Source organism: Musca vetustissima, unplaced genomic scaffold, assembly GCF_032173495.1.
Source record: "Musca vetustissima isolate MV318-11 ecotype Yass unplaced genomic scaffold, APGP_CSIRO_Mvet_v1 utg34185, whole genome shotgun sequence".
NCBI classification, from domain to species: domain Eukaryota; kingdom Metazoa; phylum Arthropoda; class Insecta; order Diptera; family Muscidae; genus Musca; species Musca vetustissima.
The window spans coordinates 69,477-85,300 of NW_026884228.1; the positions used below are offsets into that span (position 1 = coordinate 69,477).

The 15,824-nt window shown below is 35.5% G+C and overlaps 1 protein-coding gene across 2 annotated transcripts in view; it reads left to right on the plus strand.

Moving 5' to 3' along the window:
• LOC133331234 (runt-related transcription factor 3) overlaps positions 1-15,824 on the plus strand; it is a 42,629-nt gene that overhangs the window by 9,790 nt on the left and 17,015 nt on the right. The window contains exons 2-3 of one of the 2 annotated variants that reach the window (XM_061539637.1): positions 4,971-5,084; positions 13,374-13,490. In XM_061539637.1, coding sequence (XP_061395621.1) covers positions 4,971-5,084; positions 13,374-13,490 — 231 coding nt within the window. The remainder of the gene's footprint in view (positions 1-4,970; positions 5,085-13,373; positions 13,491-15,824) is intronic. The other variant, XM_061539636.1, reaches the window with a different exon arrangement.

Consider the following 15,824-nt stretch of genomic DNA (forward strand, 5'->3'; position numbering starts at 1 on the left):
TACATATTTAGAATGTACCCAAAATGGTGAAGGGTATCATATAGTCGGCCCAGTCCGACTTTACTACTTTCCTTACTGGTTGATATTCTATAATGTCAAATAAATTATCATAGAGGAGGTGAAAAAAATAGAAGACACTATTCGCAAAACAATTTTTTGTTTGTTCGTCGAGAAGCACTATTGTCGGAATACAGTACAGAAATTAACTAAAGCCGGCCTAAAATTCGAAAAACCTTTGAACAAGGTTAAAAGCTCATAATAGTCATTAGTAACATATTTATTTTAAAAGATTTAAGATTTCGAATCAGACTCTTGCTTACATATTTACATTGCTTGGTATAAAATTATTTACTTCCATCGTTAATTTCACATGTGATTTATTTCCTTTTTCAACAAATATAAATAAATAACAAATACTCCTTTGTGTATGTCCTTAATTATCTGTTAACAGAAGAAAAAAAAACAACAAACAGACTAAATTTCCACGGTAATTTTATTTTAATTAAAACTCTTTTGTTTGGGAATGTGTTTGTGACACCAAAATCACACATGAACGTTAAACACGTATTTGTTAGCGTTAAATGAGTTAATTAAATTTCACAAAATAAAAAAAAAACTTTTTCTTCCTCTGGCAAAGAAAAAGGGTTGAACTCCAAAGCGATAAATCTTTTCTTGTAGTCTCTTGTCTAACCACCGTTTAAATATTTACTGTTGGGGAAGAACTTTTCCAGCCACTTGTGTGTGTGTGTTTTTTTCTTTTTATCAAAAGAAAATATCTTAGGATGAAGGAAATAGAAGGAGACAAATGAAAATGGCATCTTCTTCGTTAGAATTGAAACATGACGTTCGGAAGGGATATTTTTAAAGGCAGAGATATATCAGGAATGACATGCAGAGGAACAACTCCTCAAAATATTTTTTTTTTTCTAAAATACTCCTATGCGTAATTCTCTAGAAATATTTTTGAAAGGAATCACGACTTTGTTGGCATTTCTAAAAATTTGTAGAATGCCGAAAAAAAATATTTTTAAAAAGGCCACACCCATATAAATGCCTCACAAAATATTTTTAAAAAGCTCAAAAAAATGATTTTTAAAAATCCAACCTTGATTACGGCCTCAAAAAATGATCCTAAAAAGTCCACGCCTATATTAATGCCTCAAAAAATAATTTTCAAAATTTCACTCCTGTATTTTTTTAAAATATCCATTCCCAAATAAATGCCTCAAAAAATAATTTTAAAAATGAAATGACTCAAAAAATTATTTTAACCAGTAAGGAAAGTAGTAAAGTCGGATGGGGTCGACTATATGATACCCTTCACCACAATGCTCAATTGTGTACGTTGTGCAAAATTGCATGTCAATCTGATAAACATGAGGTGATCTGAACCGATTTTTACGAAACTCAGCCCACATCATTCCAGACTCAATACAAAACTTGGCAGACATCTCTCTAGGATCAATTCAGTAAGTTATGCCGAATTTTGCAACTCGAAAGGTATATAGGGACTTTGGTGCACCATTCTTACGAAAATATATATGGGAGCTATATCTAAATCTGAAACAATTTTTCGTTCTTGGGCCAAATAAATGAGCCCATCCCACGTCTAATTTAGATATATTGATGGTCTGGGGCAGCTTTCCCAACTGAGGTTGGCATTCTGAGTTTTTAAAAATTTTCACAGAATATTTGATAAGTCCATTTCATGACATAGTCCCCATAGAAAGATCCCGTCCGCTTTTCTGTAATTTCAGGGTCCTGGATAATTTAAAGTCTCCTTTTCTAGTGCCATAAATTTCCAATTCGTCTATACCTTAATTTCTCCCACATATCGCCCATATTCATTTTCAATATCTCAAGGCATGGGAGATATAAATCACATATTCGTATTGCAGAGCACATGTGCACACAATGTGACATCATAAAGAATACCGACAATGGAAATAAAATACACGTTAATTCCAAGTCCACACATACTACCCCAAAATAACTACTCCCCGGCTGGTCCAATAACCCCACCCGCACACTTAAATTCAAAGAAAATATATCGTAGCCCAACAAAAAAAAGAGACACCAAACCCACCACACTAAATGGTGCACAAAAATGTTTGTGGCCTTAGTGCTGATAATAGTTAAAACCAGCCTCCAATTCTCTAACCTACACGCTAGTTTGCCCCCAGAGTCATCAGATCCAAATGTAATAGATAACCAGTGATTTTTTTCGTTAGATTCAATTTGTTCGTCGTTCGCTTGGAGGAGAAAGAGGAGGAGGAGTTTTGTTTTTGGTAAAACTAAACTGAATTTGATTCCCGGTTATTCAAAAACAAAAACGCATATCAGATGCGGGATGATGGTGTGTGTGGATGGAATAGATGTAGTTTTTCTCGGTTTGAATGTTGTCCCCTTAGCCTCCCCAGAGATGCGGATTTGAAACACTGAAATCAACAAAATGTTGAACAATTGAATTGATTTGGTGAACGGATATTCTAACAACCAAACACACACACCCAAAAAAGATGGTCCATGGTCATGTTGTATAACAAACAAACAATTGTAGAGCAAAACACACACATCAACCCATAGAACGTTATGTGGCCCCTGAATGTTTTTTTGCACATTGTGTGCAACTCCTCGGCAGATACTACCAAATAAATGCTTGTAATACTGCAAATAAACTACAAACAAAGTCCATTCCATTTCATTTTTGGCCAAAGGCAGCTTTGGTATCCTTATCAGCATCGTCATCAGCTTTTGTATCACAAATACCGATGCAATTTCGCAAACAACCCGCCATGGGTCTTTGTTTGTTGGCCGTTATAACGTAACGTAACGAACGAACATTGGCGGTTAATGGTGGCATTTGGACAACGACTATCAGAGGCCGACAAGAAAAATTGCTTTATTTGAATAAACGCGTTCAGATGCGGTTTGTTTCGGCCACCCCAGCCCCCAATCAAAGTACACAAACAAACCAGATGGGTACTCAAAAAATCAAATAGACACAAATTCGGAAATTTTTTAAGGGCATCGAAAATTAAACTTCATTTAGAATATTTTCGAGAATTTTGAGAAGAATATTTTTTTTTAATTTTGGGAGCTTTTTTAAAGTGTACGCCTATGTTGGTGGTTCTAAAAAATATTTTTTAAAATCCACGCCTATGTTGGTGCTTCTAAAATTGCCACATTGTGGTACTGGGTATTATGGTTTTGTGCATATGTTTGATATACATAGATGAACTTTCTGAGTCGATTTATGCAGTAGATGCTAAATTGTAAACAAAGTACAGGTCGCATTTATGATCCGATATTAATGAAATTCGACACAAGTCACTTATTTGGCCCAAGGACGAACCCCTATTGAAATTGAAGAAAATCGGGTCAAATTTAGATATAGCTCTCATTTATATTTTCGTCCGATTTAAGGTAAATGGGGCACCAATGTCGCTATATATCATTCGATTGGCACGAAATTTGGCATAGGATACTGAATTGGGTCCAGAATTATGTGCTGTTTCGTGAAAATGTTAGATGTTCGAATATTATATAACAATGTAAATGTCGAAGTCCCTATATAATATTCGATTTGCACGAAATTTTGTATAGTCTACTGAATTGAGTCTTGAATGACGTACATTAAGTTTCGAGAAAATCGGTTCAGATTTAGATATTGCTCCCATATATACTTTCGTCCGGTTTAAGGTAATTGGGGCACCAAAGTCCCTATATATCTTTCGATTTTCATGAAATTCGGCATAGAGTACTGAATGATGTCGAGAATGATGTGTGCAAAGTTTTGTGAAAATCGGTTCAGATTTAGATATAGCTCTCATATATAATTTCGTCCGATTTTATGTAAATGGTGCACCAAAGTCCCTATATATCTTTCGATTTGCACGAAATTTGGCATAAGATATTGAATTGGGTCCAGAATTATGTGTGCTAAGTTTGGTGAACATCGGTTCAGATTTCGATATAGCTCCCGTATATAGTTTCTTCCGATTTTATGTAAATGGTGCCTCGAAGTCCCTATATAAGATTCGATTTGCACGAAATTTTGTATAGTGTACTGAATTGAATCTTGTATGCCGTACATTAAGTTTCGAGAAAATCGGTTCAGATTTCGATATAGCTCTCATATATACTTTCGTCCGGTTTAAGGTAATTGGGGCACCAAAGTACCTATATATCTTTCGATTTTCATGAAATTCGGCATAGAGTACTGAATTATGTGCAGAATGATGTGTGCCAAGTTTCGAGAAAATCGGTTCTGATTTAGATATAGCTCCCATATATATTTTCGTCCGATTTAAGGTAAATAGTGCACCAAAGTCCCTATATATCCTTCGATTTGCATGAAATTCGGCATAGTGAATGATGTCGAGAATGATGTGGGCAAAGTTTTGTGAAAATCGGTCCAGATATAGATATAGCTCCCACATATATTTTGCACCAAAGTCCCTATATAACTTTCGATTTGAACGAAATTTTGCATAGTGTACTGTATTGAGTCTTGAATGACGTGCGTTAAGTTTCGATTTCGATTTGCACGAAATTTTGTATGTGAGTACTGAATTGAGTCTTGAATGACGTGCATTAAGTTTCGTGAAAATCGGTTGAGATTTAGATAAAGCTCCCATTTATGCTTTCGTCCCTATATATCTCTCGATTTACACGAAATTTGGCATAGGGTACTGAAAAAGGTAGATAATGGAGTGTGCCAAGTATCGTGAAAATCGGTTCAGATTTAGATATAGCTCCGATATATATTTTCTCCCTATTTAATATAAATTGATTGACACAGCGTACTGAAATTAGTATTCCTTCGAAAAGGCAACGTCTGTTAATATACATATGTAGAATATACCCGAAGTGGTAAAGGATATCATATAGTCGGCCCAGTCCGACTTTATATTAAATATATTTTCCATTTCCCTTTAACTCATAAATTCTCATTGTCTTTATTCCAGGGAAAAGTTTCACTCTAACCATAACCGTTTCAACAAATCCGCCACACATTGCCACATACAATAAGGCCATAAAAGTTACAGTCGATGGACCCCGAGAACCACGATCCAAAACCAGTAAGTATTGTCAAATTCACATGTATACCATTTTTCATTCATTGCATAATGAACACAGACACACACACAATCTATAATGAAATGAAGTCTTACAAAACAGACGACTTTGTTAATAAATACATGAGGAGTACAGGGTAGTTGCGAAAATCTCATAAATCCTTAAACTATAGACAAGAGAACGAGATTTAATTTTTCTGCTGCTGTTCAACTTGGAAATATTTAAATAAAATGCACAATTCATTAGATTCATTTGTTGGTGAGATAAAAAGAGAAAAAATACATACACTCATGCATAATTTAATGTGATGGACAGTGGGCCGGAGGGGACAGTCAAATTATTATATTATCAAGGCAATTGTTGGGACTACCAAACATAGAGTTCGTGGGGAATAAATTTGCATTTCCAAGGAACTATTGTCAAATTCGGCATTACGAACAAGGGTTATAAAATCGGGGTATACCAAAAAGGTTAAGATTGTCAGGTCTTGTCATGGGAAACAAATCATAATATAAATAAATGGATTAAGTATGATATTTAGGAGTTAATACAGTATGTAGCCGTCGGAAAATTTAGAACAGCTAATATTAAAAAAAAAACAATTTTTAAATCATTTGCTTTAGGGACAACTCAATGATAATGTTGAAATTTTCACCGATGTTTGTTCCTGAATAAAATAATATTATTTCAGAAGTTAAATGAGGTTCTAAATTTTCGAATATGCGTCTACTTTTTTTAACATCTTCCATGGAGATGGAGTTTATATTATTCGAGGCCTCATACAGTTTATATATTCTTAAACAGAATATAATTCTAGGCCGACTTATATATGCCCTTTGGTCTGTTAAAATATTGATTCTATTGAAAATGATATATAGTGGTACCTTTTTTTGATAGAGCCCCTAAATAAAGACTGGAATTTGAAATTCTGGATTCTTGTAGATGAAAAGTAAAAATTGTTATTTTAGTTATGAAGCAACTGCCACGAAATGTAGATCCGATTCGGGCCAAAATCGGAGATCAATTGGACGAAAAGATTACATTTGTCTGCTTGTTAGATGATCTAGACCTGAATGTGATGAACTTCTATATAAGAGAGCCGATTTTATAGTGACACTTTTTCGCAGACATTTTGAAGTGCATTGGTAGTTGTGTAGGGTATCATATGATCGGCACCGTTCTAAAATACGGGTTTCAATATGGTTTATTTATATTGCTCGGCTCGGATGGTTCTGTTTTACCATATGTCTAGTCCAAGGCATCATAAGAAGATTGGTGTCCCAAATTTGTGTTAGTAAAAATGTGGAGTTTTCGGAGTATTTTGAAACTCCATACCTTCCCTAGCATGTACTTGCTTCCAGAACCATAATACCATTGTAATTAAAATCGTATCGGCTACATGCAGTTGAATGTTCATAATTTTCTGAGATAAACCAAAAAAGTAAATTTGAGCCAACATGTAAGACCTATTATTCCACTGTACATACAACTTAGACAGTCTTACAACTGCATCCCCAACAAAAAAAAAAATAATACCTCACCTCTTCTATCTTCACATCTCGCAATTTACAAATCTAAAGATAGTTTATGACTCTAAAAAGACAAACAAAACTTTTATTTCCCTTTTCTATACATTTTGTTTGTCTATGTGGAGTTTTGGTTGATGTTGCTCCAACTACCAACAGCAACCAAGATTTACTGCAGCACACGTTGACGTTGTCAATGCTATTCACATAGAAAACAATTCATCTTTCAAAGGAATATTCATTAATGCTAAATAACATTAGAGTAAAATGAAATGAAACGGATGGACGGACGTATGGACAAACGAACGGATGCAAAAACAAAAACGGGGTTACTTTACCCACAACTATGTACGACGAAGGACAGGCATACACACACACACCCAAATGGTAATGTGGCCAGGCTAAGTTGTACGATAACGACAACAGCAACAATGAGGACAGTTAACAATGCAAAAAAACGAGAGCAGGACAAAACGTCCATTTTGTAGTTTGAAATATTTATAAAGATGCAAATATATTCCATTTTGCATATGTTAAGCTTGTCTTGTGAGCAAACGCACACCCACACACACACACTCTGAATGGTAGTTCTACACAAATGTGTGTGTGTGTGTGGAATGTAGACACACACACACATACATAAACCGTTTGTCTTCTATAAAACTATTTACTTTCCTAAAAAAAGGATGGTTTATTACTGTTTTTTTTTTGTTCTTTAATGAAAGGACTACTCGGCTTTTGCAAGGATGATTCCTCGACCACCAGCACTACCACCACTCGGCTACTGTTGCTAATGTGCTCCATTGTCCTTTGCTGGATATGCAATTGTCTTTTTATTCATTTTTGTTACTTTGACTTTCCACAAAATGATTTATCTCGTTTAAGTTGTGTCCTTATTGTTGCTGGTTTTTTATTTTTCCATTGCTCTCTTTTTATTATTTTAATTTTAAAAGTTTTCTATTCAGTGTTGGTTGTAATGAAGTTTTCGAAATATATAATTAAGAGTTAGGTAGATGTAGTTAAATGTAGTTTTAAAAATTTTGAAAATGTATACATGAAAGGGATTGGACCGATATTAATATTAGGACTTTCAAATGGGCATTCTCTAGATCGGAAATACGAATTTTCTGAATATTTGATAATAGAGCTGAAAAAACTGTAGACCGAATCATTAGAAAAACCAGTGAGCGGAGCAGTATAGTCGGACGGGGCCGACCATGCGATACCCTACACAACTACCTCGAAACTCCAACTTTCTGCGGATGTTTATTACGAGCCTGGGCAATATTTCGTGATATTTGCTCAATCTAGCCCGATTAGAGGTCAACAGCACCTCTTCCTTACACTGACATATTTTCTGAATATAACTCATTTCAGTACAGCCCTTCTAATTAATTGTCCAGATTCCCTTCGCAGTGGGTTGTGTTGTGATGTTCGGCCTATTATAGGCATCGACGCGAAAAAACACAAGAAATAAGTTTTCGGTCCACTTCATCCCAAAATTATTATCTGATTATCACCGAAAATTATAGGCGTTGTACATGACCATAACTAGAACCTCATTGAACATTTCAAAGGGATCAGCGCTATATTTCGCCCTCTAGTGTGGTAATGGTTTATTAAATAATATCTGAATACGTAAGCACCTGTAAATATTTACGTGTAACTCCTACATCCGAGTACATACGACAATATAATTGATATCAATTTAAAGGTCAACCACTCCTCTTGTATATATTATCATCTTCTCGGTCTATGTCCTCCAGGGGTAAATATATACGCCATAGAATACAAATGTTGTAATTTTTCACACAAAAGTCAGGGTCCATTTGACCCGCTAAATACTGACCGGTCTTTATAAAAACAGGCATGCTTATTCTTTGGCCCGCCATACAGTCCGGACTTGGCACCTTCTCCATGTAAAAATTCGCTATGTTTGGGCCATAATTGCGGCCTCTGGAGCTACCAGAAAAACCGACAAAAATTAAGTATGTGGCACATTTCATCCCCTAAATATTAAGCGATCTTCACCAATAGGGGTCTTTATTGGGCTGAACCTATTCTACATGCAAAATTACGTGAAGATTGTCCCATAACTGTGGCCTGTATCGTGTTTACAAAATATAATGGACAAACGGACGAACGGGCGGACGGACGGACGGACACATATTTCTAGATCCACTCAGCTAATCGAGATATGACGATTGGTACACTTAAAGGTGGGTCTAGGGCCAATATTTCGCGGCGTTACAAACTCTTGGGGCTGCACAAAGCTATAATACCCTGACAACATAGTTGTGTAGGGTATAATGAATAAATAAATTTAAATCGATTACTCGAAACTCTTTTTTGTTTGTTTTATTTTTTTATATTTTGGGTACTCATTTATATGGGGCCAGTATCGAAAATCTTCTGCAATGGAGAAATTCGACTAAAACTTTCAAAATAGAAATACATTGTTTAAATTAGGCAAGATGAATATTAATGGGGGAAATTGCATGAGGCATTTCAGGAACATATTCTTGAAATAAGTTACTTTGACTAATTACAGCCACTTCGAGGCCAAAAACCTTCAAAATACCAAAACTGAGCTGGCGCTTCTTATATGAGGGCTGTCTTTTTGAGTGTCGTCTATATAGGAAGAAAGTTTAATGGATTATTGTAAAACAAGTGAGCGGAGCAATATAGTCAGACTGGGCCGACCATTTATACCCTAAATAACTATCACGAAAATATAATTTTTTGCGGTTCATATTCGGAGCCTGCGGAATATATCGCTATATTATTATTTCCACCCTCTTGACCAATTATAGTTCAACACATCCACTTTCTAACCCTGACTCATTTTCCAAATCTTGTTTTCCAGAGGTGAATATTTACGTCATAAAAAACAAATTTGGTCATCTTGGGTTTTGGTTGGAATATTGATCGATCATCATCTAAAATTTCGTTCTAAGTATTTTGGTCAGATCCCCCTCACTGTGTGAAATATGTGATATTCTGCGTTTAATAATGACCTCTGCAGCAACTAGAAAGTCTGACAAAAATAAAGTTTTCGATTCATTGCACCCCCTAAATACTATCGAAATGTATAGGCGTCGTCCTTGACCCTAAACGGAACTTCATATAAAATTTCAAAGCGATCAGCACGACACTTCCGCCCTCTTGTGTGGTAATAGTAATACTCAACAAGCAATAGTAATACTCAAAAGATGTCCATTAGGCCGGTCGTCAAAATGTGTATAAATCGGAGAAATGATCGAAGTTGACCGGCATGTTAGCAGTCGTAACATAGCCCAGGAGCTAAAAATCGACCATAAAACTGTTTTAAACCATTTACACTAAGCTGGATTGATAAAGAAGCTCGATGTTTGGGCGCCACACCAATTAACAGAAAAAATAGGATGGATTGAATTTTCAACTGCGTAGCCTAGGCCAAACGGAATGAGATAGACCCATTTCTAAAACGGATGGTGACTGGAGATGAGAAATGGATCACATGCGATAACACTGTGCGAAAATATTGTGTTCAAAGAGCGGTGAAGTACCTCAAAACGGTGGCCAAATAAGGACTAACGGCTAGGAAGGTTCTGCTATGCATTTGATGCGACTGAAAGGGATTACTTATTATGAGTTGCTTCCATATGGTCAAACGCTAAATTCTGATCTCTACTGTCAAAAACTGGACCTTTTGAAGATAGCAAACTAACCAGAAACGGCCTGAATTGGCCAACAGGACAGGTGTCGTGTTCCACTAGGACAACGCAAGGCCACACACATCTACAATGACTCGCCAGAAACTTCGGGAGCTTGGTTGGGGAACTTTAATGCATTCGCCATACAGTCCGGACTTGGCACCAAGCGACTATCCATTTTTTTCTTGAATTGCAAAATTTCTTTAATGATAAAAACAATTGGTATCTTGGGACAAAAATAGTGAGCAGGAGAGCCATTATGAAGTTATCTTTAAAATGGCAACAAAACGGTGCATATTTGGCCCAAATCGGACATTCTGATGCATGTTAAATAAAGTCCAACCTAATCTATATGTGGAAGCTATGTCTGTATCTGCACCAATTTCAACAGAACGCAATAACGTCAATCTAGTCTCAATTTGACACAATTCAGAACGAATTGTCAAACTTCATGCAAATCGAAAGAAAATATAGGGGTTTTTGTACACCATTTACATAAAATCGGACGAAAATATATATGGGAGCTAGATCTAAATTTGAACTGATTTTCACGAAACTCAACATACACCATTATAGACTCGATTCAGTAAGCTATGCTAAATTTCATGCAAATCGAAGGATATATAGGGACTTTTTTGTACGAAAATATATATGGGAACTATATTCGAAGCTGAACCGATTTTGTCGAAACTTGGCACACATCATTCTACACACAATTCAGTTCGCTATGCCAAATTTCGTGCAAATCGTAGGATATATAGGGGCTTTGGTACGCCATTTACCTTAAATCGGACGAAACTATATATGGGAGCTATATCTAAATCTGAACCGATTTTCACGAAACTTAGCACACATCATTCTAGACAAAAATCAGTATCAGATGCCAAATTTCGTGTAAATCGAACGATACATAGGTGCTTTGTTGTGCCATTTACATAAAATCGGACGAAAATATATATGGGAGCTATATCTGAATCTGAACCGATTTTAACGAAACTTAAAACACATCATTCTAGACTCAATTCAGTACACTGTGCCAAATTTCGTGCAAATCGAGAGATATATAGGGACTTTGGTTCACCATTTACATTAAATCGGACGAAAATATATAGGGGAGCTATATGTAAATCTGAACCGATTTTCACGAAACTTAGCACACATCATTCTAAACTCATTTCAGTATGCTGTGCCAAATTTCGTGCAAATCGAAAGATATATAGGGGTTTAAATACACCATTTACATAAAATTGGACCAAAAAATATATATTGGAGCTATATCTAAATTTGAACCGATTTTCACGAAACTTAACACACATCGTTCTAGACATAATTCATTTCGCTGTGCCAAATTTCGTGCAAATCGAAGGATATATAACATTTTAGTACACCATTTACATAACATCAGACGAAAATATATATAGGAGCTATATCTGAACCGATTTTCCCAATTTCAATAGAGTTCGTCCTTGGGCCAAGTAAATGAGCTGTGTCAAATTTCTTCCAATTCGGATCATAAATGTGACCTGTACTTTGTTTACTTTTTAACATGGTCAGACAAACGGACTGAAGGACATGCATAAATCGACTCAGAAAGTGATTCTATGCATATTCTCAAAAGGAACCATGCGTCTATCTCGTTTCCTTTTGCCTGTTACAAACATATGCACAAAAACATAACACCCTGTACCACAGTGTGGTTAAGGGTATAAAACACGTCTTTTTGTTGATTTTTATATTTTTTAATTTTGGATATTCATTTATATGGGCCTGCATCGAAAATCTTATTAGCTGGCTTATGACCGAACGGTTTTTCCAATAACCGAGCCGCTTCGGTCTTGTGCGCATCTCATCCAATTTGAAAGACCATTTTCCGAGATGTTGCCTTCCCCTTCTGCGTGAACCATCACTTGGCTCGCTTTTATATGCCTTTTGAGCTGGGGCATCCTCATCTATTCTCACAAGATGGCCTAGCCAACGTAGTCGCTGCAGCTTGGTCCATCTGACTATGTCGATTACTGAGAATAAATTGTATTTTCGACGGCGATATTCACCGACGACGCATATCGGTCCTTAGATCTTTGGGAGGGATTATCTCTCAAACACTCCAAGAGCTGCCTCATCTACTTGCGCAATTACCCATGCTTCAGATCCATAAAACAACACGGGCAATATCAGCGTCTTGTAGAGTGTGAGTTTGGTCTGGCGAGAGTTGGCTTTGCTTTTGAGTTGCTTACTCAGACCATATTAGCATCTGTTGACCATCACAATCCTTCTCCGGATTTCAAAACTGATGTCATTCGTTTTATTTATGGCGGTGCCGAGGTATATAAAGTCTTTAACTACCTCGAAGCTGTAGTTCTCAAGTTCCACAGTTGGGCCGAGTCTTCTGGACGTCTTGCGCGTTGATACCATCAGCTTGGTCTTCTCGTCATTTACTGCCAGTGCCACTGGCAGGGTCCCCCTATTTTCGGTGTCCCACTGAAGGGGACCCCCCCCCAATTTTCGGTGTCAAAATTATTTTTATTAATTCGAATCTACTCTAATTCTAGAATGTCCCTACAAAATTTCAAGTGAACATCTCAAGAACTCTTGATGATATAGCCGATTTATGGTTCCCTTAAACCAACTCCTTCTCTATTCGTTCAAAGGTGACTGTTACTGCTCGCAATGTTCGACCCTTTATGTAGTTCGTGTACAGAGTGTCAAAGGTCTCGTATGACCTTTTCCAGCAAAATTTTGAAGAGGTCACACGACAAACGGTCATCTTGTCTGAATCCTCGTTCGGTATTGAACGACTTTAAAATACCAAAACTAGCTGACCCCTCTTATATATAGGGGCTGTATTTTTCAATGCCGTCTATCCAGTAAGAAATTTTAATGATCTATTCGAAAAAAAAATATTGTATCGATTTTTCGGGGAATTAAAATCTTGTGAATTATTAAAAATTAAATTATTAACAAAATCTTCTTTACATAAAAGAACACATTAATACAAACACACACACCCACAAATTCCAACTCATTGCAACTTAGTTAAGGACAGCCAATAAAAAAAGCATTCAAAACACAGTGTTATCTATTTTAGGACAACAGCAACAGTTCCATTTTGCCTTTGGCCAAAGACCGTTTCATTTCTCGACGGATCCACTGTCTGGTTTTCGTATGCCACCAATTGGCAATTGTCAAAGTAAGTAGCAACAACAATACTAAAAAAAAACAGCAAAATTAAATATTCTATAAAAAAAACAACAACTGCTCTTTACAATTTTATAATTAACAATATTTACTAAAATTAAAAAAAAAAAAAAAAAACTTAACTAATATTAGCTATGAAAAAAAAAACAAACTTATAAACCAAACAAATCTCATAACATTTAATTGCATGGATGGCTTTCATAGAAGCTTCTCTTTAATATTGTAATTTTCTATCGTTTTTTTCTTTGTTGTTGTTAATTTTTATTTATATTTTAATATTATTATTATTAACAAATTGATTTAAATGCTGGCTAAGTGTATGTGTGTAATTTAGAGCCATATTTTTATACATTAAGTTTATGTGGGCATAATAAAAAAAAACACTGCAGCTGCAGTTAAATCTGGACAAAAATGCCATATCAAATACCACTGTCAGACACCACAAATCGAACCTCAAAAAGCCGCATAAAATCCGCACACAAAAACGATTAGTTTGTTGGTTTTTTTAGGTGGCGGGATACTTTTTTGCTATTTTGTTGCCTGTTTATTTTTTTTTCAAAGTTTTATTGGAGAAAAAAATTAATAAGGTTTGGGTGATGGAGATTTCAGTGATGTGTGTAAGTGTGTGGTGCGACATATTTATTTCGATTTATGTGTGTATATTATACCCTTCACCACAGTGCGGTACAGGGTATTATGTCTTAGTGCATATGTTTGTAACAGGCAAAAATAATCGAGATAGACCCATGGTTCCCTTTGAGAATATGCATAGAATCACTTTCTGAGTCGATTTATGCATGTCCCTCTGTCCGTCCGTCCGTCCATGTATTTTTGTTAACAAAATACAGGTCGCATTTATGATCCGATTTGGATGAAATTTGGCACAGGTCACTTAATTGACCCAAGGACGAACCCTATTGAAAATGGGAAAAATCGGTTCAGGTTTAGATATAGCTCCCATATATGATTTCATCCGATTTAAGATAAATGGTGTACCAAAGTCCCTATATATCTTTCGATATGCACGAAATTCGGCATAGAGTACTGAATTAGGTCCAGAATGATGTGTGCTAAGTTTCGAGAAAATCGGGTCAGATATAGATATAGCTCCCATATATAGTTTCGTCCGATTTAAGGTAAATGGGGCTCCAAAGTCCATATATATATCTTTCGATTTGCACGAAATTTGGTATAGCCTACTGAATTAGGTCCAGAATGGTGTGTGCCAAGTTTAGGGAAAATCGGTCCAGTTTTAGTTATAGCTCCCATATATAGTTTCGTCCGATTTTATGTAAATGGTGCACCAAAGTCCCTATATATCTTTCGATATGCACGAAATTCGGCATAGAGTACTGAATTAGGTCCAGAATGATGTGTGCTATGTTTCGAGAAAATCGGTTCAGATTTAGATATAGCTCCCATATATAGTTTCGTCCGATTTAAGGTAAATGGGACTCCAACGTGCCTATATATCTTTCGATTTGCACGAAATTTGGCATAGGTTTCTGAATTAGGTCCAAAATGATGCGTGCTAAGTTTCGTGAAAATCGGTTTAGATTTAGATATAGCTTCAATGTATACTTTCGACCGATTTAATTTAAATTGTGCACTAAAGACCCAAATATTGGCACATTCTTCCATATACAATGTTGTACATATGTACTGTTACATCAAATAACATTTCGTGTGTCAAGTTTTCTTGTAATTGGTTCAGATTTAAATCTATTTACAAAATTTAGAATAGGTTGCAAAATGGTATGTGTTGGAATTTATGTTAGTCGGTTTACTTATAGATAAAGATCGCATATTTAAATTCGTTCAATTTCATGTCAATGTTTCTTAGAAAAGGCGACGTCTGTTAGGATACATATTCTACATATGTATCCCCAGTGGTGAAGGGTATCATATAGTCGGCCCAGTCCGACTTTACTACTTTCCTTACTGGTTTTATTATTATTTTTTTACGATTTTGAGGTTTCTGAAAGTGTATTTATTAGTTTTGTACAAAGAAGTGAAGGACTATATTTATATATAAACATGAAAATAATTTAAATAAAATTGCAAAATTTTTCCTACAGATGCTTTAAAAAAATATGCAATAGTAGTCGATAAAGAAAAAATTATTTTTAAAAAAATTATAAATGTTATTTTCTTAGAATAAATTAAAAAAACAAGTGCCCTCACTCAATATATCTCATCCCCATCAACAATATATTATTTATGTTAATAATTTATTCATAAATAACTTGGAAGCATTTATTTATATTTATTTGTTGGCAACAACAAAATAAAAAAAATTATGCATTTGTGTTTGTGAACTGTTGTA